The 27,699-nt window shown below is 52.8% G+C and overlaps 1 protein-coding gene across 1 annotated transcript in view; it reads right to left on the reverse strand.

Moving 5' to 3' along the window:
* The window catches only part of Muc6 (mucin 6, oligomeric mucus/gel-forming), a 30,183-nt gene that overhangs the window by 2,038 nt on the left and 446 nt on the right, over positions 1-27,699 (reverse strand). Inside the window, exons 2-31 of the mRNA XM_036177762.1 lie at positions 24,275-24,328; positions 23,870-24,110; positions 23,674-23,800; positions 23,276-23,366; positions 23,081-23,190; positions 22,707-22,914; positions 22,462-22,584; positions 21,998-22,118; positions 21,752-21,890; positions 21,566-21,670; positions 21,386-21,458; positions 21,153-21,290; positions 20,738-20,899; positions 20,554-20,648; positions 20,332-20,464; positions 19,839-20,088; positions 19,700-19,752; positions 19,489-19,598; positions 18,877-19,028; positions 18,545-18,686; positions 18,351-18,461; positions 17,618-17,803; positions 17,277-17,516; positions 16,435-16,591; positions 16,068-16,211; positions 15,170-15,232; positions 14,731-14,766; positions 14,158-14,334; positions 13,414-13,626; positions 11,907-12,987 (exon numbers count right to left, since the gene is read on the reverse strand). Coding sequence (XP_036033655.1) covers positions 11,907-12,987; positions 13,414-13,626; positions 14,158-14,334; positions 14,731-14,766; positions 15,170-15,232; positions 16,068-16,211; positions 16,435-16,591; positions 17,277-17,516; positions 17,618-17,803; positions 18,351-18,461; positions 18,545-18,686; positions 18,877-19,028; positions 19,489-19,598; positions 19,700-19,752; positions 19,839-20,088; positions 20,332-20,464; positions 20,554-20,648; positions 20,738-20,899; positions 21,153-21,290; positions 21,386-21,458; positions 21,566-21,670; positions 21,752-21,890; positions 21,998-22,118; positions 22,462-22,584; positions 22,707-22,914; positions 23,081-23,190; positions 23,276-23,366; positions 23,674-23,800; positions 23,870-24,110; positions 24,275-24,328 — 5,035 coding nt within the window. The remainder of the gene's footprint in view (positions 1-11,906; positions 12,988-13,413; positions 13,627-14,157; positions 14,335-14,730; positions 14,767-15,169; positions 15,233-16,067; positions 16,212-16,434; positions 16,592-17,276; positions 17,517-17,617; positions 17,804-18,350; positions 18,462-18,544; positions 18,687-18,876; positions 19,029-19,488; positions 19,599-19,699; positions 19,753-19,838; positions 20,089-20,331; positions 20,465-20,553; positions 20,649-20,737; positions 20,900-21,152; positions 21,291-21,385; positions 21,459-21,565; positions 21,671-21,751; positions 21,891-21,997; positions 22,119-22,461; positions 22,585-22,706; positions 22,915-23,080; positions 23,191-23,275; positions 23,367-23,673; positions 23,801-23,869; positions 24,111-24,274; positions 24,329-27,699) is intronic.

Here is a 27,699-nt window from a genome sequence, read left to right on the forward strand (position 1 = left end):
GGCTGACACTGTAGGGATCACTGCCCTGTGGGGAGCCCTGGTTGTAATTGGGGAGGAGAGCTAGTGGAAACCATGGGCAACAAGAATTGTACATACTAGTTTCCAGGCCTTGCTTGGCCTCTATGCCCACCTCTGCCTCCTACATGTCACCTGGGATGAGCTGTGCCTGGACTAGGCTATAATTTTCTTCAGCACTGAGGTAGAATACGTGTCTAAACTCAGAGCAGAGCCAGACCTCACATGCTAGCTTCCCAAGGGGCAGGTGTGGAGGGCCGCTTAGAGAAGTTAGGACCAAGGGAGGCACATGGGCCTGAAATGTATGGAGATCAAGTCTCTAATTCAGCCCGACTGGGAGAACACAGGCTAGTGCTCCTGAGAGGTGAAGAGAAAGGAACTTGCATTTAGATCCAGAAATGCCCAAAAGAAGCTCCAGGAGCAGGCCTTCATGAAGGCACCAAGGGACAATGAGAGGAAAACACTAAACAGCAGACCACACTCTGAAGAATTCTGTGGAGTAAACAGTTGGAACCTAAGCAGCCTAGGGAACAAGAACCCAGCCAATGGCACCACTTACCAGGATGGATGGTTGGAGAGGAGACGGAGGAGTCCGGATTAGAGGGTGACACTGGGGTGGACAGTGAGGAACTTGCAGTGGGAGGAGCAGGACTGCTCAAGAACACAGATGTAGGCAGTGGGCTGGTACCAGGCCTAGTGGTGTGGTTGGTATCTGGGGAACTTGGGAAGACTGTTATGCCCATGGTTGAAGACAGTAGTCCTGATGTAGAGGCTTGGGTAGTAAGGGAGGTAAACTGGGAGGTAGTGGACTTTGAGGAGAATGAAGAAAAGGTGGGCACATGAGATGTAGTCTTGGAAGTGGACAGAAGGCCACTGCTGGAGGTTGGCCGACTGGATGGGGTGGGAGTCAGGTGGATGGTGGGGAGAGCAGAGGAAGGAATGGATGAGGTGACAAGCGGGGAAAGGGAGGCATTAACAGGAGTGGAGGCAGCAGTTGGAGACACAAAAGCAGAAACAGATGAAGGATGAGATGTGGTGGGTTTAGTAAGCAGTGGGGAATGAGACACTGAGCTGGGAGTAGAAGTATAGTGTAGAGTAGAACCTGCAGAACTTGAAGCAGGTGTCATGGAAGAAGATGGGAAAGATGTTGAAGAATGAAAAGATGTAGTGATACCAGAGTTGGGCCGGAAGGAGGTAGGTGATGTTACAGATGGGGAGTGTGGGACATTAGTGAGAGAAACCAAAGTGGATGGAAGACTTGTTTGGAGAGAAGAGACAGTTGGTAGGGATGGGAAGGAAGGGGAGACAGAAGAGCTGTGGGGCACTGAGGATGGACTCAGCGCTGAGGGAGAAGTTTTTGCTGTTGTGAATGAAGAGTAAACTTGGGTGATGGCAGTTGTGGTGGAACTGATAGATGGTGCTGTTTTGAGGGAAGTTGTACCCTTCATTGGGGTAGTAGGAAGAATAGTGTTCAATGGTATAGATGTGGAAGCCGATGATGCTGTGTGTGGGCTGGTCGGGGTGCTAAGCATCTCAGAAGTTGTCACAGGGGAGGTTGATAATGATGGCAGTGGTGTTGTCAAAGAGGAATGAGGAGGTGATGGTGTTGGGAAGGTGATGGTGGTCTTCTGGGACATCCCCGAGGGCCTTGTGGTGTGTGTTGTGCTAGAGACGACAGCAGTTGTGGGTGCAGAGTGTGTGGTATGTGGAGTATTGGCACTGCTGTGTGTTCCTGAGGTGGGGGGCACCCCAGGGGTGCCAGTTACAGCCATGGTGGGTGTAGTGAAGACAGATGTGGCTGGAACTGATGTTGATTGAGAGGGTGTCAACAAGGAAGTTTGTGAACTGTGGGAAGGAGAGGTCCTGTGTGTGGAGAATGAGCTTTTGGTTTGGGTGAAGGCACTGGTTGTGTAAATGACAGGAACTGACGTTTGTGGAGGGCTTGTGCCTTCCATTGTGGTAGGAAGAGCAGTCCCTGGTGTCATGGAAGTGGAGGCTGATGATAGTGTGTGTTGACTGGATTGGGTGTTAGTTATCATTGAATTTGATGTCACAGAGGAGGTTGAAAATAATGGCAGTGGTGTGGATGAGGTCTTGGGAGCTGATGGGGTTGGTAAGTTGGAGGTGGTGTGCATGGATGTTTCTGAGGGGGGACCTGTGGTGTGTACTGAGCTGGAGACAGCCACTGTAGTTGAAGGGTGTGTGGTGTGTGGACCATGAGGACTGCTGGGTGTACCTGAGGTGGTGTGCACCACAGGAGTACCAGTTACACCCATAGTGGACCTAGTTGATAAGGTTGTAGCAGGGAGTGATGTGGATGGATGGGCAGTCATGGAAGAAGTTTCTGGAAGATGGGAAGGAGAGGTTCTGCCTGTGGAGAATGGGCTTTGAGCTTGTGTGGTAGCACTGGTTGTGTAGATGACTGCTGTTGGTGTATGTGGGGTCCCTGTGGCCTCTGTTGTGGTTTGTAGAATGGTGCTCTGAGGCCTGGATGTGGAAGCCGATGATGCTGTGTGTGGGCTGGTCGGGGTGCTGAGCATCTCAGAAGTTGTCACAGGGGAGGTTGATAATGATGGCAGTGGTGTTGTCAAAGAGGAATGAGGAGGTGATGGTGTTGGGAAGGTGATGGTGGTCTTCTGGGACATCCCCGAGGGCCTTGTGGTGTGTGTTGTGCTAGAGACGACAGCAGTTGTGGGTGCAGAGTGTGTGGTATGTGGAGTATTGGCACTGCTGTGTGTTCCTGAGGTGGGGGGCACCCCAGGGGTGCCAGTTACAGCCATGGTGGGTGTAGTGAAGACAGATGTGGCTGGAACTGATGTTGATTGAGAGGGTGTCAACAAGGAAGTTTGTGAACTGTGGGAAGGCGAGGTCCTGTGTGTGGAGAATGAGCTTTTGGTTTGGGTGAAGGCACTGGTTGTGTAAATGACAGGAACTGACGTTTGTGGAGGGCTTGTGCCTTCCATTGTGGTAGGAAGAGCAGTCCCTGGTGTCATGGAAGTGGAGGCTGATGATAGTGTGTGTTGACTGGATTGGGTGTTAGTTATCATTGAATTTGATGTCACAGAGGAGGTTGAAAATAATGGCAGTGGTGTGGATGAGGTCTTGGGAGCTGATGGGGTTGGTAAGTTGGAGGTGGTGTGCATGGATGTTTCTGAGGGGGGACCTGTGGTGTGTACTGAGCTGGAGACAGCCACTGTAGTTGAAGGGTGTGTGGTGTGTGGACCATGAGGACTGCTGGGTGTACCTGAGGTGGTGTGCACCACAGGAGTACCAGTTACACCCATAGTGGACCTAGTTGATAAGGTTGTAGCAGGGAGTGATGTGGATGGATGGGCAGTCATGGAAGAAGTTTCTGGAAGATGGGAAGGAGAGGTTCTGCCTGTGGAGAATGGGCTTTGAGCTTGTGTGGTAGCACTGGTTGTGTAGATGACTGCTGTTGGTGTATGTGGGGTCCCTGTGGCCTCTGTTGTGGTTTGTAGAATGGTGCTCTGAGGCCTGGATGTGGAAGCCGATGATGCTGTGTGTGGGCTGGTCGGGGTGCTGAGCATCTCAGAAGTTGTCACAGGGGAGGTTGATAATGATGGCAGTGGTGTTGTCAAAGAGGAATGAGGAGGTGATGGTGTTGGGAAGGTGATGGTGGTCTTCTGGGACATCCCCGAGGGCCTTGTGGTGTGTGTTGTGCTAGAGACGACAGCAGTTGTGGGTGCAGAGTGTGTGGTATGTGGAGTATTGGCACTGCTGTGTGTTCCTGAGGTGGGGGGCACCCCAGGGGTGCCAGTTACAGCCATGGTGGGTGTAGTGAAGACAGATGTGGCTGGAACTGATGTTGATTGAGAGGGTGTCAACAAGGAAGTTTGTGAACTGTGGGAAGGCGAGGTCCTGTGTGTGGAGAATGAGCTTTTGGTTTGGGTGAAGGCACTGGTTGTGTAAATGACAGGAACTGACGTTTGTGGAGGGCTTGTGCCTTCCATTGTGGTAGGAAGAGCAGTCCCTGGTGTCATGGAAGTGGAGGCTGATGATAGTGTGTGTTGACTGGATTGGGTGTTAGTTATCATTGAATTTGATGTCACAGAGGAGGTTGAAAATAATGGCAGTGGTGTGGATGAGGTCTTGGGAGCTGATGGGGTTGGTAAGTTGGAGGTGGTGTGCATGGATGTTTCTGAGGGGGGACCTGTGGTGTGTACTGAGCTGGAGACAGCCACTGTAGTTGAAGGGTGTGTGGTGTGTGGACCATGAGGACTGCTGGGTGTACCTGAGGTGGTGTGCACCACAGGAGTACCAGTTACACCCATAGTGGACCTAGTTGATAAGGTTGTAGCAGGGAGTGATGTGGATGGATGGGCAGTCATGGAAGAAGTTTCTGGAAGATGGGAAGGAGAGGTTCTGCCTGTGGAGAATGGGCTTTGAGCTTGTGTGGTAGCACTGGTTGTGTAGATGACTGCTGTTGGTGTATGTGGGGTCCCTGTGGCCTCTGTTGTGGTTTGTAGAATGGTGCTCTGAGGCCTGGATGTGGAAGCCGATGATGCTGTGTGTGGGCTGGTCGGGGTGCTGAGCATCTCAGAAGTTGTCACAGGGGAGGTTGATAATGATGGCAGTGGTGTTGTCAAAGAGGAATGAGGAGGTGATGGTGTTGGGAAGGTGATGGTGGTCTTCTGGGACATCCCCGAGGGCCTTGTGGTGTGTGTTGTGCTAGAGACGACAGCAGTTGTGGGTGCAGAGTGTGTGGTATGTGGAGTATTGGCACTGCTGTGTGTTCCTGAGGTGGGGGGCACCCCAGGGGTGCCAGTTACAGCCATGGTGGGTGTAGTGAAGACAGATGTGGCTGGAACTGATGTTGATTGAGAGGGTGTCAACAAGGAAGTTTGTGAACTGTGGGAAGGCGAGGTCCTGTGTGTGGAGAATGAGCTTTTGGTTTGGGTGAAGGCACTGGTTGTGTAAATGACAGGAACTGACGTTTGTGGAGGGCTTGTGCCTTCCATTGTGGTAGGAAGAGCAGTCCCTGGTGTCATGGAAGTGGAGGCTGATGATAGTGTGTGTTGACTGGATTGGGTGTTAGTTATCATTGAATTTGATGTCACAGAGGAGGTTGAAAATAATGGCAGTGGTGTGGATGAGGTCTTGGGAGCTGATGGGGTTGGTAAGTTGGAGGTGGTGTGCATGGATGTTTCTGAGGGGGACCTGTGGTGTGTACTGAGCTGGAGACAGCCACTGTAGTTGAAGGGTGTGTGGTGTGTGGACCATGAGGACTGCTGGGTGTACCTGAGGTGGTGTGCACCACAGGAGTACCAGTTACACCCATAGTGGACCTAGTTGATAAGGTTGTAGCAGGGAGTGATGTGGATGGATGGGCAGTCATGGAAGAAGTTTCTGGAAGATGGGAAGGAGAGGTTCTGCCTGTGGAGAATGGGCTTTGAGCTTGTGTGGTAGCACTGGTTGTGTAGATGACTGCTGTTGGTGTATGTGGGGTCCCTGTGGCCTCTGTTGTGGTTTGTAGAATGGTGCTCTGAGGCCTGGATGTGGAAGCCGATGATGCTGTGTGTGGGCTGGTCGGGGTGCTGAGCATCTCAGAAGTTGTCACAGGGGAGGTTGATAATGATGGCAGTGGTGTTGTCAAAGAGGAATGAGGAGGTGATGGTGTTGGGAAGGTGATGGTGGTCTTCTGGGACATCCCCGAGGGCCTTGTGGTGTGTGTTGTGCTAGAGACGACAGCAGTTGTGGGTGCAGAGTGTGTGGTATGTGGAGTATTGGCACTGCTGTGTGTTCCTGAGGTGGGGGGCACCCCAGGGGTGCCAGTTACAGCCATGGTGGGTGTAGTGAAGACAGATGTGGCTGGAACTGATGTTGATTGAGAGGGTGTCAACAAGGAAGTTTGTGAACTGTGGGAAGGAGAGGTCCTGTGTGTGGAGAATGAGCTTTTGGTTTGGGTGAAGGCACTGGTTGTGTAAATGACAGGAACTGACGTTTGTGGAGGGCTTGTGCCTTCCATTGTGGTAGGAAGAGCAGTCCCTGGTGTCATGGAAGTGGAGGCTGATGATAGTGTGTGTTGACTGGATTGGGTGTTAGTTATCATTGAATTTGATGTCACAGAGGAGGTTGAAAATAATGGCAGTGGTGTGGATGAGGTCTTGGGAGCTGATGGGGTTGGTAAGTTGGAGGTGGTGTGCATGGATGTTTCTGAGGGGGGACCTGTGGTGTGTACTGAGCTGGAGACAGCCACTGTAGTTGAAGGGTGTGTGGTGTGTGGACCATGAGGACTGCTGGGTGTACCTGAGGTGGTGTGCACCACAGGAGTACCAGTTACACCCATAGTGGACCTAGTTGATAAGGTTGTAGCAGGGAGTGATGTGGATGGATGGGCAGTCATGGAAGAAGTTTCTGGAAGATGGGAAGGAGAGGTTCTGCCTGTGGAGAATGGGCTTTGAGCTTGTGTGGTAGCACTGGTTGTGTAGATGACTGCTGTTGGTGTATGTGGGGTCCCTGTGGCCTCTGTTGTGGTTTGTAGAATGGTGCTCTGAGGCCTGGATGTGGAAGCCGATGATGCTGTGTGTGGGCTGGTCGGGGTGCTGAGCATCTCAGAAGTTGTCACAGGGGAGGTTGATAATGATGGCAGTGGTGTTGTCAAAGAGGAATGAGGAGGTGATGGTGTTGGGAAGGTGATGGTGGTCTTCTGGGACATCCCCGAGGGCCTTGTGGTGTGTGTTGTGCTAGAGACGACAGCAGTTGTGGGTGCAGAGTGTGTGGTATGTGGAGTATTGGCACTGCTGTGTGTTCCTGAGGTGGGGGGCACCCCAGGGGTGCCAGTTACAGCCATGGTGGGTGTAGTGAAGACAGATGTGGCTGGAACTGATGTTGATTGAGAGGGTGTCAACAAGGAAGTTTGTGAACTGTGGGAAGGAGAGGTCCTGTGTGTGGAGAATGAGCTTTTGGTTTGGGTGAAGGCACTGGTTGTGTAAATGACAGGAACTGACGTTTGTGGAGGGCTTGTGCCTTCCATTGTGGTAGGAAGAGCAGTCCCTGGTGTCATGGAAGTGGAGGCTGATGATAGTGTGTGTTGACTGGATTGGGTGTTAGTTATCATTGAATTTGATGTCACAGAGGAGGTTGAAAATAATGGCAGTGGTGTGGATGAGGTCTTGGGAGCTGATGGGGTTGGTAAGTTGGAGGTGGTGTGCATGGATGTTTCTGAGGGGGGACCTGTGGTGTGTACTGAGCTGGAGACAGCCACTGTAGTTGAAGGGTGTGTGGTGTGTGGACCATGAGGACTGCTGGGTGTACCTGAGGTGGTGTGCACCACAGGAGTACCAGTTACACCCATAGTGGACCTAGTTGATAAGGTTGTAGCAGGGAGTGATGTGGATGGATGGGCAGTCATGGAAGAAGTTTCTGGAAGATGGGAAGGAGAGGTTCTGCCTGTGGAGAATGGGCTTTGAGCTTGTGTGGTAGCACTGGTTGTGTAGATGACTGCTGTTGGTGTATGTGGGGTCCCTGTGGCCTCTGTTGTGGTTTGTAGAATGGTGCTCTGAGGCCTGGATGTGGAAGCCGATGATGCTGTGTGTGGGCTGGTCGGGGTGCTGAGCATCTCAGAAGTTGTCACAGGGGAGGTTGATAATGATGGCAGTGGTGTTGTCAAAGAGGAATGAGGAGGTGATGGTGTTGGGAAGGTGATGGTGGTCTTCTGGGACATCCCCGAGGGCCTTGTGGTGTGTGTTGTGCTAGAGACGACAGCAGTTGTGGGTGCAGAGTGTGTGGTATGTGGAGTATTGGCACTGCTGTGTGTTCCTGAGGTGGGGGGCACCCCAGGGGTGCCAGTTACAGCCATGGTGGGTGTAGTGAAGACAGATGTGGCTGGAACTGATGTTGATTGAGAGGGTGTCAACAAGGAAGTTTGTGAACTGTGGGAAGGCGAGGTCCTGTGTGTGGAGAATGAGCTTTTGGTTTGGGTGAAGGCACTGGTTGTGTAAATGACAGGAACTGACGTTTGTGGAGGGCTTGTGCCTTCCATTGTGGTAGGAAGAGCAGTCCCTGGTGTCATGGAAGTGGAGGCTGATGATAGTGTGTGTTGACTGGATTGGGTGTTAGTTATCATTGAATTTGATGTCACAGAGGAGGTTGAAAATAATGGCAGTGGTGTGGATGAGGTCTTGGGAGCTGATGGGGTTGGTAAGTTGGAGGTGGTGTGCATGGATGTTTCTGAGGGGGGACCTGTGGTGTGTACTGAGCTGGAGACAGCCACTGTAGTTGAAGGGTGTGTGGTGTGTGGACCATGAGGACTGCTGGGTGTACCTGAGGTGGTGTGCACCACAGGAGTACCAGTTACACCCATAGTGGACCTAGTTGATAAGGTTGTAGCAGGGAGTGATGTGGATGGATGGGCAGTCATGGAAGAAGTTTCTGGAAGATGGGAAGGAGAGGTTCTGCCTGTGGAGAATGGGCTTTGAGCTTGTGTGGTAGCACTGGTTGTGTAGATGACTGCTGTTGGTGTATGTGGGGTCCCTGTGGCCTCTGTTGTGGTTTGTAGAATGGTGCTCTGAGGCCTGGATGTGGAAGCCGATGATGCTGTGTGTGGGCTGGTCGGGGTGCTGAGCATCTCAGAAGTTGTCACAGGGGAGGTTGATAATGATGGCAGTGGTGTTGTCAAAGAGGAATGAGGAGGTGATGGTGTTGGGAAGGTGATGGTGGTCTTCTGGGACATCCCCGAGGGCCTTGTGGTGTGTGTTGTGCTAGAGACGACAGCAGTTGTGGGTGCAGAGTGTGTGGTATGTGGAGTATTGGCACTGCTGTGTGTTCCTGAGGTGGGGGGCACCCCAGGGGTGCCAGTTACAGCCATGGTGGGTGTAGTGAAGACAGATGTGGCTGGAACTGATGTTGATTGAGAGGGTGTCAACAAGGAAGTTTGTGAACTGTGGGAAGGCGAGGTCCTGTGTGTGGAGAATGAGCTTTTGGTTTGGGTGAAGGCACTGGTTGTGTAAATGACAGGAACTGACGTTTGTGGAGGGCTTGTGCCTTCCATTGTGGTAGGAAGAGCAGTCCCTGGTGTCATGGAAGTGGAGGCTGATGATAGTGTGTGTTGACTGGATTGGGTGTTAGTTATCATTGAATTTGATGTCACAGAGGAGGTTGAAAATAATGGCAGTGGTGTGGATGAGGTCTTGGGAGCTGATGGGGTTGGTAAGTTGGAGGTGGTGTGCATGGATGTTTCTGAGGGGGGACCTGTGGTGTGTACTGAGCTGGAGACAGCCACTGTAGTTGAAGGGTGTGTGGTGTGTGGACCATGAGGACTGCTGGGTGTACCTGAGGTGGTGTGCACCACAGGAGTACCAGTTACACCCATAGTGGACCTAGTTGATAAGGTTGTAGCAGGGAGTGATGTGGATGGATGGGCAGTCATGGAAGAAGTTTCTGGAAGATGGGAAGGAGAGGTTCTGCCTGTGGAGAATGGGCTTTGAGCTTGTGTGGTAGCACTGGTTGTGTAGATGACTGCTGTTGGTGTATGTGGGGTCCCTGTGGCCTCTGTTGTGGTTTGTAGAATGGTGCTCTGAGGCCTGGATGTGGAAGCCGATGATGCTGTGTGTGGGCTGGTCGGGGTGCTGAGCATCTCAGAAGTTGTCACAGGGGAGGTTGATAATGATGGCAGTGGTGTTGTCAAAGAGGAATGAGGAGGTGATGGTGTTGGGAAGGTGATGGTGGTCTTCTGGGACATCCCCGAGGGCCTTGTGGTGTGTGTTGTGCTAGAGACGACAGCAGTTGTGGGTGCAGAGTGTGTGGTATGTGGAGTATTGGCACTGCTGTGTGTTCCTGAGGTGGGGGGCACCCCAGGGGTGCCAGTTACAGCCATGGTGGGTGTAGTGAAGACAGATGTGGCTGGAACTGATGTTGATTGAGAGGGTGTCAACAAGGAAGTTTGTGAACTGTGGGAAGGCGAGGTCCTGTGTGTGGAGAATGAGCTTTTGGTTTGGGTGAAGGCACTGGTTGTGTAAATGACAGGAACTGACGTTTGTGGAGGGCTTGTGCCTTCCATTGTGGTAGGAAGAGCAGTCCCTGGTGTCATGGAAGTGGAGGCTGATGATAGTGTGTGTTGACTGGGTTGGGTGTTAGTTATCATTGAATTTGATGTCACAGAGGAGGTTGAAAATAATGGCAGTGGTGTGGATGAGGTCTTGGGAGCTGATGGGGTTGGTAAGTTGGAGGTGGTGTGCATGGATGTTTCTGAGGGGGGACCTGTGGTGTGTACTGAGCTGGAGACAGCCACTGTAGTTGAAGGGTGTGTGGTGTGTGGACCATGAGGACTGCTGGGTGTACCTGAGGTGGTGTGCACCACAGGAGTACCAGTTACACCCATAGTGGACCTAGTTGATAAGGTTGTAGCAGGGAGTGATGTGGATGGATGGGCAGTCATGGAAGAAGTTTCTGGAAGATGGGAAGGAGAGGTTCTGCCTGTGGAGAATGGGCTTTGAGCTTGTGTGGTAGCACTGGTTGTGTAGATGACTGCTGTTGGTGTATGTGGGGTCCCTGTGGCCTCTGTTGTGGTTTGTAGAATGGTGCTCTGAGGCCTGGATGTGGAAGCCGATGATGCTGTGTGTGGGCTGGTCGGGGTGCTGAGCATCTCAGAAGTTGTCACAGGGGAGGTTGATAATGATGGCAGTGGTGTTGTCAAAGAGGAATGAGGAGGTGATGGTGTTGGGAAGGTGATGGTGGTCTTCTGGGACATCCCCGAGGGCCTTGTGGTGTGTGTTGTGCTAGAGACGACAGCAGTTGTGGGTGCAGAGTGTGTGGTATGTGAAGTATTGGCACTGCTGTGTGTTCCTGAGGTGGGGGGCACCCCAGGGGTGCCAGTTACAGCCATGGTGGGTGTAGTGAAGACAGATGTGGCTGGAACTGATGTTGATTGAGAGGGTGTCAACAAAGAAGTTTGTGAACTGTGGGAAGGAGAGGTCCTGTGTGTGGAGAATGAGCTTTTGGTTTGGGTGAAGGCACTGGTTGTGTAAATGACAGGAACTGACGTTTGTGGAGGGCTTGTGCCTTCCATTGTGGTAGGAAGAGCAGTCCCTGGTGTCATGGAAGTGGAGGCTGATGATAGTGTGTGTTGACTGGGTTGAGTGTTAGTTATCATTGAATTTGATGTCACAGAGGAGGTTGAAAATAATGGCAGTGGTGTGGATGAGGTCTTGGGAGCTGATGGGTTTGGTAAGTTGGAGGTGGTGTGCATGGATGTTTCTGAGGGGGGACCTGTGGTGTGTACTGAGCTGGAGACAGCCACTGTGGTTGAAGGGTGTGTGGTGTGTGGACCATGAGGACTGCTGGGTGTACCTGAGGTGGTGTGCACCACAGGAGTACCAGTTACACCCATAGTGGACCTAGTAGATACGGTTGTAGCAGGGAGTGATGTGGATGGATGGGCAGTCATGGAAGAAGTTTCTGGAAGATTGGAAGGAGAGGTTCTGCCTGTGGAGAATGGGCTTTGAGTATGTGTGGTAGCACTGGTTGTGTAGATGACTGCTGTTGGTGTATGTGGGGTCCCTGTGGCCTCTGTTGTGGTTTGTAGAATGGTGCTCTGAGGCCTGGATGTGGAAGCCGATGATGCTGTGTGTGGGCTGGTCGGGGTGCTAAGCATCTCAGAAGTTGTCACAGAGGATGTTGATAATGATGGCAGTGGTGTGGTCATAGAGGAATGAGGAGGTGATGGTGTTGGGAAGGTGATGGTGGTCTTCTGGGACATCCCCGAAGGCCTTGTGGTGTGTGATGTGCTAGAGACCACACCTGTGTGTTGAGGGTTGGTGGTACGTGGCCTGTGGGGAGTGCTAGGTGTTCCTGAGGAGGCATTGATTGTTATGGTGCCAGTTATAGTCATGGTGGGCGTAGTTGAACTAGTTGTAGATGGGACTGATATGGACTCATGGGGTGTCATGGAAGAAGGTTGAGAAAGGAGGGAAGTATAGCCTCTTGTTGTGGAGAGTGAACTTTGAGAGTGAGAAGTTGTACTGATTCTGGAAGTGATAAGAGGTTCTGTACTTGTGGGCCTTGTTCCCTTTGTTGTAGTCTTAGGAAGAATGGTGCTTAGTATCTTGGAGGTGGAAGCTGTTGGGACTGTTTGTGTGCTTGTGGGCGTCCTGATTATCTGTGAAGTTTGTGTTACAGAGGAAGTTGAAAATCCTGGTAGTCGTGTGGCCAAAGAGGTCTGAGGACCTGATTGTGTATGGAAGGTGATTGTGGTCTGCACAGAAGTTTCTAAGGGGGGCCCTGTGGTGTGTGTTGTGCTAGATACAGGGCCAGTAGCTGGAGGTTGTGTGATATGTGGAGTAGGGGGCCTGCTAGGTGTTCCTGAGGTCATGTGCACCACAGGGGTAACAGTTCCTCCCATGGTGGACTTAATGGATATTGTCGTGAGGGGAAGTGATGTGGGCTGATGCTGAGTTGTATTGGAAGGGTATGTTAAGGAAGCTGATGTGGTTTGTGTGGAGAATGAGTTTGAGGTTAGGGTTGTGTAGTTGGTTGTATAGGTGCCTGGGGCTAATGTTTGTGTTATTTCTGTTTTATCTACTGTGGTGGTTTGAAACATGGGGGTAGATGGGTTTATTATGGAAGGTGATGGTAATATATGTGAAGTTGTTGGGGTCATGAGAGTCTTCGATGTTGGTGTTACTTCTGATGTAGAAAGTGTTGGATTTACAGAAGCTAATGAGCTTTGCGTCCTTGGAAAAGTGGTTGTTGTCTGGATAGATGTTTCTGAGGGAGCAGTAGTGGAGTATTCTGTAGTATGGAAAGAAATGGTTGGTTGAGAGCGGGTGCTCCATGTCATGTGTGTTGGCTGAGTTTGAGATATTGTGTTTGGGATCCAAGTACTTGTATTAGGTGGTGGTAGGCTATTGCTTTGTCCTGTTTGATGTGTGGTCAGGGTGGTCTTTCCTGAGAGAGGTAATTCTGTGGTCTCAGTTGCATGGCTTGTTGTGGCTGGACGGTGACTTTCTTGTTGGGCTGATGTCACTGTGGATCATGACATTGAATAATGTTCAGTTTATGCTCATAGTTTTTAATATATGCTGTGCTGTGTCCCTGGACTGGCTTTTGTCTGTTTTCTAACCATGCTGGATTACCTGTGAGTAGGTTTCTAGCTCATGAGGCTCTTGGCTTTCTTTGGTGAACTTTACTGCTGTTCTCGCTCTCCTGTACACATATCGTGATGTTCCCCTTTACCCCCTTCCTGCCTGTCCTGTGTGGCCTGAGGTGTGGCTGGTTGTCATACTGTATCCTTTCTCCCTGCCACTTGTCTGCCCCATTGGCTCCCCTCTCCCTCACCCCCTGAGTAATACAGACCCTCTTGTTAAGTTGGATATGCTATACTGAGGGTCAGAGTTGAACATTTGGCTTGGGTGCCCTGGCTTCCCATGGGCCTTGACTCACCTTGGCTGGTGGACATCTCGGGCATTACTGAGGTTGGTGGTGCCACTGTGGTACTCTCTGTGAAATGAGCTGTGGTCTTTGTGGATGAGCTGGGGGAAGATGCAGTGGGCTTGGTTGTGGCCTGTGTCACTGGGAGCCTTGTGGGTGTTGACTTCGGTGTGGATGGCAATGGTGATGTCACTGGTGCAGTAGCCACAGTAGTTTGAGGGTATTCTGTAGAGGAAAGTCATGGCAATACCTCTTTCCCACTTGCTTTTCCCAGATGTGTGTTTAAGTCCCCTGCTCTTTGCTCTTCATAGTTTGATGAATACCAGTCTTGTCCCTTTCCTAGGCTGCAAGTCCACCTAGCTGGCGTGGACTCACCTCAAGGGCAGTAACCTACGGACTCTCATGGGCTACTGATCATCCCTCTGCCCACACTTCTGCTCTTTGGGCTGATGTTCCTTTCTCCTTGGTGTCCCCAGCAGCATCTGGGATTGCTGCTGTATGGGAGTGGGCCAGGCTTCAGGATGGAGGCCTGGAGGATCCCGTGTATATTCTAGTGAGAGTTTCAGACAGCTTTGAATGGCCACACTGAGTGACCAGCTAGCTTGAGTTGTGAGCTAGGTTTTCAGAAAAATCTCCACCCTGCCTTTCATGCCCAGGGAATTCTGTGCTGAGACGCTGCCTTCAGGCGTATCCCAGTGGGAAGACAATGAGGGCCTCCTCTCTACCCTAGGACTCTTCTGTACCCCTCCTTTTTACCTGAGGAGACTGTGGATTTCTTTGGGGTGGTCCAGTCTGTTACTTCCTCAGTGGAGGATGGGGTTGAAGGTGCTGGGGTTGGAAGACCTGGCAAGTAGGAGGGGCCCACAGGTGTAGCTGCAGAGCTGAAACTGTGGAACTCAGTGCTGGTGGGAGTTGCCGTGGTGGGCTGTGAACCTGTGTAGGGCATAGGTGCTCTCATGGATGGGTAGGATCTGGCTCTGGTGCCTACTTGGGAAGAGACTGATCTGCTGGCTGAAGGGCTAGGCCAAAGGTACACAGGGTGGCTCATGGACCTATGAAGGCAGCATGGACTCCTGATAGACTTACCTGTGGAGGCCCTGCTTCAAAGATCAAGTGAGTCAAGTGGCCCGGGCCAATGGCTGGCCAGGAGCTAAGTTTTGTATGCTGTTTCCCTTCTGACCTGGGACTGCAAGATACATTACCCACCCTCCCAGGACCTGGCAGATGCAGAGACTGGGCTGGTGGGATGGGGAGGGCTGTCCACTGGAGCTAAGGTGAGCCCTAGTCTGGAAGCCTTCATCCTGTGGTACCAAGTGGGTGAGCAATCACCTGTGGTGGCTGGCGGTGGTGTGGTAGTGGGTGGTGCTGCAAGAGAAGGGAGTCCTCAGGAATTGCTGCTTCACTGTCCCTCTTCCTCCCTCCCTTGTCAGCCTGGCAGGGAGGGGACCAGTCAGGGTGCCATGGCAGGGGAGTGTAAAGCTGGTTTCATAGAAAAATCCCCATTGTGTACCCTTTACATTGCTGGCTTGGGGCACCCTGTCCTAACATTGTGGCTAAGCAATGGCTGGAATGGGGTAGAGAGCAGAGGCCAAGGGGACCAGTACTGCATTTTTGTTTCTGCTGTGTACTATAACACTGTTTGAGCCTATATGTCAGTATCCGGAAGGGAGCATCTAGGAAGGAGTTACAGGGGCTGGACAGGCTTGATGCATATTTTACCCACACAAGGGCTGTACTCCCTGGTAGCAGGAACATCTGCTAGACTTACCACAGGGTACACAGGTTCCTTCTTTGTGGTCGAAGTACTCATTGTGGGAGCAGTTGTAGCAGCCTGGGGCAGAAAAGGGTCAAGCTCAGCACTTGTTTCCACACCCACCAGCCCCACTTGTCTGCGGACCACTACTGTTCTGTGCTCCCTTCTCAGCTCTCCCGCCCCCACCTCCTTCCTCTCACTTCACACCAGCTTCTGAAGTCACCTGCTGGGCTCTAGAACTCTGCCCTGTGTGTCCTTGCTTTGGCTTTGGGCACCTGTGTCTTAACTGTCTTTTTATGTTTTTGATTTTGAGACATCTCACTATTTAGCTCTAGCTGACCTGGAACTCACCATGTAACCCAGAATGGCTTTGAACGTACAGAAATCTACCTGCCTCTGCCTCCTGAGTGTCGGGACTAAAGGCCTGCTCCACCATGACTAGCTTAATTGCTCTTTTTTGATGTGGAGACCACTGTCTTTGTCCCAATTCCTGCCCCTCTGATTTTCCACTCTGTGAGAGACTCTAGAGCAGCAGCAGCCATCCAGCTGTGCTGTTCCTGTGGCATCTGTCTTAACTTCTACTGTGGTAGGTGTGTCATCGGACAGTTTTTTAATTCCTTAGTTTGCTTTTTAAGAATCTTTCCCAGGCCAGAGAGAAGGACTAGTTTATGTGAGGCCAGGTCCTCAGTCAAGAACAAGGCCTGGAATTCAGGACACATTTGCTGAGTGTGTGAGTGGATGAATGTGTGCTGAGTAACGTGTCGGTAAATGAACACATGAGAGTGGATCTGTGTGTGAACAAATGAATGCGTTATGAATAGATGTGTGCATGAAAGAATGAGTGAGTGGACCTATGGATTAATGAATGAACAAAAGCCCGCATGCATGGCATGTGCATCTCTGTGCTTAATACCTTCAATGTTTGTGTCCGGCAAGCTCTCCAAGCTGCCTGGGCAGAGACAGGGCTGGTAGTGCCATGTGCAGTTGGCCTCTTGAGCATACTGGTGTTCCTTCTCACCCACCAGTGTGTGCATGTTGTAGAAGTCACAGTAGACAGCTGAGAAGAAAAACAGGCATCAGCTGTTGTCGAGGCCTAAGAATGAAGGGCTGGGTTCTGTTTGAGGCTGTCTTCTCTTCATGGGTCTGGAAAGGGAGAGCCTGGGGAATAGCTGGTGACCCAGGGCTGCCCTGCAGGGGTTCAGCTTAGTGCCCGCCTGGAGAGAGGCTTCTGGGGTATGCCCCTGGGTGGAGCAGGTTTGGGCATGGGGTGAGACACTCACGGCAGAAGTCTGGGGCCCTCCAGTCCACACACACGCCCTTGTCCAGACAGGCCTTGGCATAGGCAGCCACTGCATCGCACAGACACTCGCAGTCTCCACCCATGTCGCAACCACAGGTGTCCCGCACGCAGGCCTCATAGTAGGGCAGGTGGTATACCTGTGGAGTGGAGGGTCTCATGTTGGCATTTGGCTCGCAGTGGTGGCAAGGTGGAGTTAGACTTTGCTGCCTTGGGGTATAGATATTGGGGGAATACCCTGGCGCTCTGAGAGAGCATCTTCTAGTGTAAGCTGTACTGTCAGTGGCAGCCACCTTCTGGAGGTCAGTGTTGTTGGTGCTCAGTCAACCCTGCCCTGGGCTATCTGGTAGAAACAACTCCTGTTGGGACCAGTGTCTCTTGCTTGAATACCTGATCCTCTTAGGGTCTCTACTCCCTTCTTTGGCCCTCCTGAACACCCCAGATGGCCCCTGGCTACAGAGCCTTTGCACTACCTCGGGTAGCTCCCTGTTGTTTTAATGAGCATCATGTGTCAAGGGCTGTACTGAAAACGAGTCCAAAGTATCTTACCCCTGGCCAGGGCTGGGTTCCTATGACTGAATATCTCGTCTCTGGGCCATGCATCCGGAGCAGCTAGCTGTCTGCCTGAGGTGACACTTGTCTTGTCTGCTGTGGTCCTCTAGTGGGCAGAGGTCTGGCTGCTGCTAACTATCTCTCTAGCTTGTGGATGGCCCTGGCCTCAGGTGATAGGTATTCTCCTCTCCACACCTGATGCCTCCAGCTAACCTGGAGTCCCATGGAAGGAGGACTGTGTCTCATATCTCTGTCTTGGAGTTCAGGGCCTACCTTGCTGTGGCAGGCGGCAAAGGTTTGGCTGTTGATAATGTTGCATTTGCGCTCAGCCCAGGAGCGCCGGAAGGTATTTAGGCTACAGGGATCCACCACGTAACTCGAATCCCCACACAGTGGACTTTCCTTCCATGAGTTCACAAACTCCAGTTCACTGGATGCCACGTACTTGCTGCGTGTCTCAAAGTCATCCTTCATGTTCCCATTGGAATTGCCACACAAGCCACAGAGGGCATCCTGTGGGAGCAATTGCTGAGGAGCCATACAGGCTTCATGGAAGATCCCTCACCCTCAGACCAGCTGGGACCATGGTTCAAAAGCAAGCATGCGGTGAGTACCTGGGTGGCACGGCGGATCTTGATAGAGACACTCATGTGCTTGTTCCACACAAGTGTCAGGTTGAGCCTTCCAGGGATGCCTATGTCCAGGACAAGATTTAGGGGGCTGGGCTTCACCTGAAGGTGCACCAAGGGTTCTTCCCCGCTGACTGTGTAGTTCCTGTCTGCCATTGTGATGGATAGCCCCTGTGTGGGGAGGGCTGTCACCACTTGATCTCTTTTCCTGCCCACCCCAGTGCCCCGGCTGCCTGTGATTTGAGTGTTGGAAGGTAGAGGTGTAATCCAGCATAATAAATTTCCATCTTTGTGAGGATCGGGAGTTTAAAGCCAGCCTATACTGTATGATAAACTTGAGGCTAGCCTCGGTTACATGAGACCCTGTCTCAAAACAATAACAAGAACAGTGAAAGACGTGTAGGAGTATCTGCTGGGAGCCAGTTCTAGACAGAAGGTTTTAGACACATGGAAACAGATTTCAGCTTCCTGAAGAGCAACTTTCTTCTTGCCCCTGAAATGCTGTACATACCCGGGAAACTGGTGGAGACCACGTGGCCACAAGTTCTAAGTGTGTGACTACCCAGTGGGTCACCAATATCTGGCCACCCCTTCATGTCACATGGGTGAAAGGGATTGTGGGAGGGCTATGTATACAGTGAAGGTGGCGGCTGGGAGACCTGGGAGGGAACTGATCAAAATCCGGCCCTCTCCCACCCTGTGGGACCCAGCCACTTACACCCAGGGAGAACTTGATGGCTCGGGAGCAGGTGACCCCTGATTTCCCACAGATGACATTCTCTGTCAGGACCTTGAAGGTGGGCTGTGAGCTGTTGGCACCACAGTTGTCCTGCAAGAGAGGGTGTTGAGGAGAAGCCCTTATGGTCCCCCACCCTGGCTGCTTGCAGCCTTGGCACTGGGTGCAGTGGTTACCGTGGCCAGAGTGTACTCGCAGTTGCCATCAAACACAAAGCGCTGTCCATCGAAAGTTATGATGTGGCCTTCGCCGTAGAGGACACAGGTGGATGGGCACTGTGCACTAAGCTGACATGTCCACTTCCCCTGGGAGCAAGTGCTGGGGAGATAGAAGCGGAGAAGTGGTAAGAGGCAGTTCTTCCACACAAGGAGGGGGGCTGGAGACCTGGGCTGTGACCTTAGGATACCCTACCTCTGGAAGCCCCACCTTGGGACAACTTACTTTTGAGAGTCCTTGCCTGCCCAGATGGCCCTCAGGGTCTGGGTGTTCAGGCTAAGGCATGACCTACCAATTCTTACAGTCAGTATGGATCTCAGAGCCACCAGGATAGGACACGCCTGCAAAGTCACATGGGCATTCCTCTGCAGGCACACACTGCCCATCACTGTTCTCATAGAGCCCCTTAGGACAGATACAGCCAGGTTCACATTTGGTGGGTACCTGGTGGGAAGACAGGGTTCTTAGCTTCTCGGTACTCTGCTACCCCAGCTCCACCGAGACTCCCCATGTTTTCCCTTTTTTCTAGCCTCCCCTAAGGTCTGTGGCAGCTGAGTTTTGCTTCTAGAGAAGCCACCCTTCCAGTAATGTTCCAGGGTGTGTGTGTGTGTGTGTGTGTGTGTGTGTGTGTGTGTGTGTGTGTGTGTGTGTGTATCAGAATGGGTTGCCACATGCACAGGGATAGGTGGCCATAGTTCCCAATCTGGGAGACAGTCCATGTCCTCACAGAATTGTATAGCCAAGTACCTTGCCCTCTAGCTACCCAGCTGCCAGTCAGCTCCTGACGCAATACCAGCACTAGCTATTGAGATAGAGACATGGCTAGAGGGGCATTGCAGGTGCAGCATGTCCCTGCCCTGCACTGGGCTCCCGTAGATGTGTGGAAATCCTTCTCATTGCTTACACAGTCAATGCCTGTGGCCAGCATCTGGCATGTGGGGGCACATGCAGCCCCGAACTTGTCTTCTGACGACTGGCTGCAGGACTGGAAGGTCTTGGGTTCTGGGCAGGATGCTGCAGGGAGGAGGAAGACAGGTCAGGTGGACTGAGGGATGCCAGGTGGTGTAGGGGCCTGCTGAACAGGGTCTCATGGCTAGCCCCTGGTATACACTTACCCAAAAACATCTCTGCCTGCCGTGGGCAGCTCAGGCGGCCATTAATGCAGTAGCTGTAAGAAAGGGGCAAGGACACATGAGCTCCCAGGTGTGCAGGGCCCCTCCCTCTCCAGGCATTGCCCAGCCCTGCCCTCCATACCATATGACCCCATTGATCATGGTTGACTGATCAGCCTGGACGAACTTGTAGCTGTCCAGCAGACAGGGGCACTGGGCCTTATGCACACACTCTGCCTTGTGGTTCAGGTAGGTGCCCTCGGGACAGTTGCAGCCATCCACTGGCACAGCGCTTGCATGACACTCTGTCTCACGATCCGACAGAGACAGGCAGGTGTGGTCACAGGCCTTGCTATCGTAGCTGAATGTGCGGTTGCCAGTGCAAGGCACAGCTGTGGGGGAATTAGGGGTCAGGTTCTCAGGATAGAAAGCTGTGTGGGGGAAAGGGTCTGGGGCTTGGGGGTGTGATGACTAGCAGGCAGAGAAATGGCTGGGCAGAGTTAGTTAAGGCCCTGGAATTCTTCAGAATGACCACAGGGCCTCTGTTGGGTTCCAGGCTCCCATTCCTTCTGTGTCCACAGCCTTGGCCCTTCTGACTCCTCCACAGCCTCTCACCACAGCCTCTCAGCACTCACTGCAATTGTCCACGCTGCTCCTCCAGCCCAAGAGCAGGATGCCTCGGGCAGAGCAGGCATGGGCGTAGGCCCCCAGTGCAGAACAGATGTGAGGGAAGGTCTCCTCATAGTTGCAGGCCTGGTACACACACCTCTGTGGGGAAGGCAGGACCCAGGTGTCTAGGACTGCATCTGCTGCTACCACTTCCCCTTATCTCCTCCTCAAATACCCACTGGACCCACCTTGTAGAAGGGCTGGGGGTTCACTGCAGTGTGGCACTTCTCAAACACACTGCCCTTCCTCAGCAGCATGGAGCAGTGGGTCTCTGCACACACCTCTGGGGACAACAGGTGCAGCTGTGGGTGTCCTGTTCCCTCCCCATCCCAACAGGCTTAGGTGTCTGAGGGTGGGGTGTAGGGAACTCACTATTGAGCTGGCTCATGGAGCAGGGGTCGGTCTCCCGCTCTAGGGCAGCTGGACAGTTGCCTGCACGCCAGGAGTCCACAAAGAGTGAGGCAGTGCCTTCATCAATGCCCATGCTGGTTGTGAAGTCATCCGTTGTGTCACCATTGAAATTGCCGCAGAGCCCTAAAGGGGCCGGGATGTGAGAGCAACTGAATGAGTCCTGGCCCTCCCATCCAGTTCCTCCGTATACCCTAAAGCTCTCTTCTTTCTAGTTATGCCCCTCTGATTAATCATCACTGTCCTCATGAGGCTGGGGCCATCTTTCCCTGGATGTGGAGAGCCAGTATAAGGCACTCCTGGGTCCCCTCTGCATCTAGCTGCAGCAGAGGAGACAGCCAGGCTGACTCTGGGAGTGACCAGCAGGACAGCGGCTCACCTCTGGTCTGGCCTTTGAACTGGGGCCCGACTGTGATATACGCCTGGAAGACAGGCTGCAGCTGGATCACAAGTTCCAGTCCAAAGGTGGTAACCATCTGGAGGTGAGTAGATGTCTGTCTGAAGATGGTGATGTTGCCTGCAAGATTTCAGGGCTAAGCAGGCTGTCCCTGCTGCCAAGCCCCAAAGGCACAGCAACACAAAATCCTCAATGCCAGCCCCAGAAGGACTCACGTGTCTTGTATGGCAGCAACTTGGTGTCCCCATTGTTGGTGACCATTTCATCCTCTGAGATGACAATTTTGTCCTGGAGGGACAGAGGTGTATGAGCAGGGAGTAAGAAGCAGGAGCCAGTTGCTGGGTCTGCAGGCGATTGTCCATGGCATGTGCTTGATTCAGGGCAGATGGCCTTACCTTCTTGGACAGGTAGATGATAGACTCTAGGGAGGTCTCTGAGTGTGAGTAACCTGACTTGTCATACACAGCCATGAGGGTGCCTTCGTTGGGAAGCAGTGGGCTCTGGGGAGGTGAGTGAGTGTGAGTGAGTGGGGAGGTGAGTGGACAGACTTCCCTTCCCCCAGCCCTTAGGGCTTCTCCTACCTGGAGAAGAGTGTACGTGCAGGTGCCATGGAAGCGGTAGGGTCTGGCATCGAATGTGGTGACAAAGGAGCCACCTTCTAGGGAGCAGTGGCCAGGACAAGGCTGTTTCGTGCACATCCAGCGGCCCATGGTACACTGGCTGCAGGTGGGCATTGGGGTAATCCCCAGTGGCTTGTGAGGCCCAAGGTAAATAAATGGTACCCATTCTCAGGTTCCATGCCAGCAGAACTTGTTCTCTATGCTTACCAGGTTTGGCAGGCTGTCCTTGTGATCTCCCCGGGGCCATAGACCACACCATTGAGCATACAGGGGCACTGGCTGACTGGCACACAGGACTGGTTTTTGGATATATCGTCAAGCAGTGTACCTAAGGGCATGGGCTCAGGTTGGATGGGTGCCCCTTAGGCAGCCTGTCACTGTGGAGACTCCTCCCCAGCTGGCTGTTCAGTCAGTCCCAGGCTCTGCTCTTCCCTCCCTCATCCTGCCAGCCTTGGCAGTTGCCTTGGATGGCTCAAAGCCCACCTCTCCTTAGTACTCTTACTTAGATCCTTCTTCCCCACTGCTCACTCTACATGGAGTCCTGGGTTGACAGAAAGTTTTGGGGTGGGTAGATAAGGCCTGGACTTGGGACTCAGATAAAGAATGTCTAGGCCAAGCTAGGTCAGTGCGAGTGAGTTGTGGGGAAAGTAGGTACTGGTCTATGTCCTCACCGTGGGGGCAGAAGCAGCCAAAGGTGCAGAAGCTGGGGCAGCTGTGCTGTGGGTTGGAGCAAGTCTTGACGCAGACCTCACCACACTCCTGGTACACCTGGTTGGCTGGGCACTGGCTCACGGCTGCAGGCAGCAGGCATAGAGTCTGGTAAGAAGATCCTGCCTGCCTTCCTGAGTTCCTACTTCATTTTTGCTTGGCTCCCCTCCCCAAAACTGTTTTTCCTTTCGCCCTGCCTAGGACTCACGGCAGAGTCCGGGGGTCCTCCAGTTGCGGACAGGCTGGCCGGCCATGTTACATCGACGGGAGTACTCTGACAGTGTGGCGCAGCTGCAATTCTGCCGGCCTGGCTGGGCACACTCAGCCATGTCTGCCTGGCAGCTCAGCACCAGTGGCTCCTTAGGCACGTCACACCCAGGGGACACCAGGGTCAGTAGCTGGTTGCATATATGGGCCTGAATAGAGAGTCGCTCAAAGTCATATGGGTGAGGCCATATTTTGTATCATACGTACCAGGGCTTGGGAGGCTAGAAGTGGGGGTAGCATTGGCCCCAGAGACCCTTACATAGCCCCCCTGTGTCAGCCACATTCTGGCTTTGGGTTCTGGGCCACCTCACATACGTATCTGGTTTCCAGGGTGGTAGGGCTGGGGATGGCCTCATGCGCGCAGATCTCATTGGGGTCATCTAGCTTCTGGAGTGTGGCATACTTGTGAGGTTCCAGAAGTTTGCCTGGGGGCATAGGACAGAGGTCAGCATGTGGGAACAGACTACAGAGGGACCTGGGGCTTGACCACCTAACCCCATCCTAGCTTACCATCCTCGCTTAGAAATTCATTGTCTGTCTTCCCATCGAAGTTCCCACACAGTCCACACAGCTTGCCCATGTACTTCTTCTCTACCAGGACCTGCAAGGTAGCACTGTTGGTCCCTGTGGGAATGCATAGGGGTTCCCTACCCAGGCTGGAGAGCCCTTGGACTCTTGCTTCAAGGTTCCAGGTGTTCCCACCTCCCCACCCTTCCCTTTGTGGGGTGTGGGGTTCCTTTCCTGTCTGGATCCTCCTCCTCTTCAAATGGGAAAACTGAGCTGCTATCTAAACTCGGGTCCTCTTGGGTTGCTGGCCAGCAGTCTGTGCTGTCCAGCCAGTCTGGGCTCCTGAGACTCACTCTGAGAAGGGCCCTTCCTGATGATGTTTGTCAGCTCATGGCTCTTACCATAAGATGGGCATCTGGACCCCACATGACAGTTAACTCCAGCTCCAGCTGCTTGGCCACCAGCTGCACGCTCTGGCCATATGGTATGATCTGGAGGCCATTGCTGGTGTAGGGCAGGCTAACAACCCTGTGGGTAAGACAAGTCAGCAACTGTCCTTTTTGCCCCTGACCCTGATCATCCTGCCCCATAGCTTACCCGATGTCCCTGACAGAGATGATTGCCTTGTTCACAGTGACCACAGAGGCCCCGAGTTCTATGATGATCCGGGATATGTTCCCATCACTATCTCTCCGCAACTGGATGCTAAAGGTGGGCGAGGCATCCCCACACGTAGCCGTAAAGACATAGTTGCACATCCCTTTAAAATCGTACTCGTGGTGGTCAAAGGTGGAAAAGTGGCCAGCTCCCCATGTGGAGCACCAGCCCTTTTCTGGGTCTGCAAAGAAAATGATACATTCCCAGTCCTGTGTCCAATGACCAGGCAGGACATGTCTAGGACAGCCTGGCGCAGAAGCTGGGACCCTGCAGAGGCCACTGTAGCCACAATCCCACATGCCCACCCAGCTCTGGCCCAGGCTCTGCCTTCTGTGTAGGCCTTACAGGATTGCAGGCTGTCCTCAGTGTTGGGATCTGTGGCATCTCCAGTCCAGGCACCTGTAAGGCAGGAAGCTATGACTCAGTATCCCCCAGGGCCAGGCACGGAGGTCACAGTGCCTTGGATGAGAACTCCTGGCTGGAGTCTGAGCTATGACTTTCATTGCTGGATCCTTCTTGTGGAAACCACAAACCTCAGTACCCCTAAGGCCTGTGCTATACATGGGTGTGGTCAAGCAAGCATGTGTGCGTGTGTGCATGTGTACATGTGTGTGTGTTGAGGTGCCGCCCCCTCCATCCTGCACTCTGGGCCATTGGGCCTCAGGTACTCTGGCCAGTGATGTGATTGCTGTTGGCTCTCCCCTGTCTGTGGAGAGTCCTTCTGCTTCCAGGGACCTGGGCTGGCAAAGGAGGTGGTATCTAGACCTGCATGGGCAGGACCCATGGTTAGTGTTGTGACTGTTATCTGAACTTGTTCCACCCCACTGTCATCCCTGGTGGGTTTTTCCACTTCTATCGAGGCTTCCCAAGTACACAGCCTCCATTTGCCCATCATTTGTAGCAGTGCCGTGCTCTGGAACAGCACAAGCTTGTCTGCAGTATGCCTAACTGAGTAGGTAGCAGGCTCTAACGGAGGACAAAAGGTGGATTCCAGTCCGAGTCCTGGCATCTCAGCTCATTTTCCCCCAGCTGTAACATCCTCCTGCTCTCATTACTTCCTGGTTTGTTTGTTCATTCATATATTCCATCTTTGGCTTAGCCTGGCTGCAGGAAAGCTCCTACTTGGTGCCTGTCACCATGCCAGGTGCTGCAGGTCCACAGCACAAGGCTTGTTCCCACAAGGTCCCGGAAAGGTGGCACCCATTCATACAGCACACACATGCTGCAGAAGTGTCCTGGAGTGATGAGCACATGAAGCAAGGAAGTGTAGTTCGCTGCTCCTGTGCATTCTGGAATTAGGAGGGCAGCCTCTCTAAGGAAGTAAGGAACATTGGAACAGGGCCTAGGGTGCTTTCTACCCTGGGGCATGCTGGAGGGACACACTGTCCTGTGGAGGCCAGCAGAGTGGAGTAGAGCTAGCAGGACATCCCTGGAGAACAAGTGCCATGTCAGCATAGGCATCGATGCCTGTCTGCCAGGATCACTCCCATTCACTGCTCAGTTGAGCCAGGCTGCAGAGCTCCACAGACAGAGAATCTAAATGCAGGAATAGGCTTTGAGAGGACTGCTCTGCTCCGGACTCATCTCCATGAAACTCTTGGTAAGGATATAAGAGGGTGGGCCTGGAGTGTGCTGAGAGGTGGCAACTAGGAGAGGACAGAGGGCTGAGGCAGTTTTTGGCTGTCTCCTCTGCCAAGCCACACCCAGTTGTGTCCCTGATCTGGCTGTCCAGTCTCCCTGTGGGTCTATTTCGGTAAACTACCCAGAAGCTGCCTACTCCCCCATCTGGGGCCCTGCACTTGGTTTTCTTCCCCTTTTCCTCTTTGGCAGCCTCCAAGACAGCCATAGTAGGCCCTTGGACTGTGGTAATCATGGTCATGGTGACCGCCAGGCAGGGACTGGCAGCTGCAGATGGCTGTGTGAGGGAGCGTTTCTCTGGGGCTCCCATGGGCTGTAATGTCCTGACCCCTCTGCCAGTGCCTTACCTGACACATATATGCTGACTGGCTGGATCACATAGTGCATCCTTTGGGATGCAGTTCCCCACCCAAGCTCTACTGAGGTGTCTAGGGTGTTTGTTTCTAGCTGGGGACCACAGCTGCTCATGTACTCACCCTTCATCAAAGAACAGTCTTCCTGTATTGAGGACAGGCACCCTCCTGAACTAAATATAGCTTCAGGAGGGTCTCACGAGGAGCAGTGAGGGAGGAAGGGGATGCTTGCTTAGCTAGCCAGATCAGTCAAGAATCAACTTCACCATTAGCGGGTGACAGATGTCACAGTCAGATAACTCTCACATCATCTCATGAGCTTTGGGCAAGATGCCCTCTCCCTCACTGCTGCCCATCATTCACAGATATGCGTGCCTCTGAGTGACACCAAGAGCAGAGATGGACCAGCTGAGGGCTTGTGTGGCTTGTAGTAATGAGGAAGAACTACAGTGGCATTCTGAGTGCTCCTTGGGACTTAGACCCTAGCTCACACATCCTCTCTGGCAATACAGTAAGGATCCGGCAGAAGCTCACACTGAGCCCCAGCCTGGTGCATATCCATCCGTCACCATTTCCACCCTCAGGATCCAGCAGGCAATGGGAGAGCTAAAGTAATGTCTAGGGCAGTTTGTTGTACCTGCCTCTGTCCAACGATTCTTATGGGTGTGGAGAATGGGCCAGGTTCCCTGAATGACACCCCTCAGTAGCTCAGATTTCTCTTTCAGACAGATGGGGACAATGGGAACACCCTGCTCTATGAGGTGTGAGAATGCTTAGCTCTTGGCCCCAGACCTGGGTCTGGCTCCATTGCTTCACTATTCTGTCTATTTTGCTCTTTAGGGGCTCCTGTCCCATGTAGGTGGTTCCCTCCCCTGACAAGTCTCCCCTCTCCTTGGCCACAGCCTGAGTCTGTTTTTCTTTGAGCTGACCTCTAGAGGCCCTTTTGAAGATGTTCAGGAGACTGCCACTTCTACTGGGACCATCTGCATCTCTGTTAACTGATTCCTCGGCCATGGCCCATGGGAACTCTTGTTCATAGGGTTTTCCTTCAGCTTGTTTGTGGCTTCACCTGTCCTGGGTCAATCCCACTGCTTCAGGTATCGTCTTCCCAGCTTCTGTAGCCTCAAGTCCCATCTGGCTTGTCTGACTTCATACTCTCCCACCTCTGCCCTCCCTCTAGGCTGCACAGAAGTGATATTCAAAGACTGCTGTTCGAGCAGCCCCATCCCTTCAGCCTCCAAACACAGCAGCTTTCCAGAGTCTCTTCCATCAGGCCCTCCCATGGCTTATTCCCCTATTCCTGGCCATGGGCCCATGGACCTGGTTCCTGTTATCCCTCCACCTCCTCTTCCTGCCAGGAATACTGGGTAAGAGGCAAGACAGGGTCCCAGGTGACCCAGTAGGACCTATAGACATTGCTTTTTGGTGTTCAGAGCCACCTTTGGTATGCACATCTGGCCCTATTTAGTGGGCAGGCTGTTGCTGGAGAGAGGAGCAGAGCAGATTGGTGGGAGGGGCATCACATTATTTCAAGTCTGAGACCCACCTAGCACCTTTACCTCCAGGCTGGGTGTATTTTGAGGGTGGGCTCTATATGACCTACCACCCCCTAGGGGAGGTGCTTGACAGCTAGTGATTGGCATACAGAGCTGTGGGCTGAGGTGGCCCGAGATGTCTCCCCACATATACAGAAGGGGAAGTTGAGACCTGTTAATGAGGTCAGGAGTAGTGGAGCCTGCACTCTGCCTAGGAACTTTGGCTTCGGCACCGAAGGAGCAA

This window comes from Onychomys torridus, chromosome 1 (genome assembly GCF_903995425.1).
Source record: "Onychomys torridus chromosome 1, mOncTor1.1, whole genome shotgun sequence".
Classification (NCBI taxonomy): Eukaryota; Metazoa; Chordata; class Mammalia; order Rodentia; family Cricetidae; genus Onychomys; species Onychomys torridus.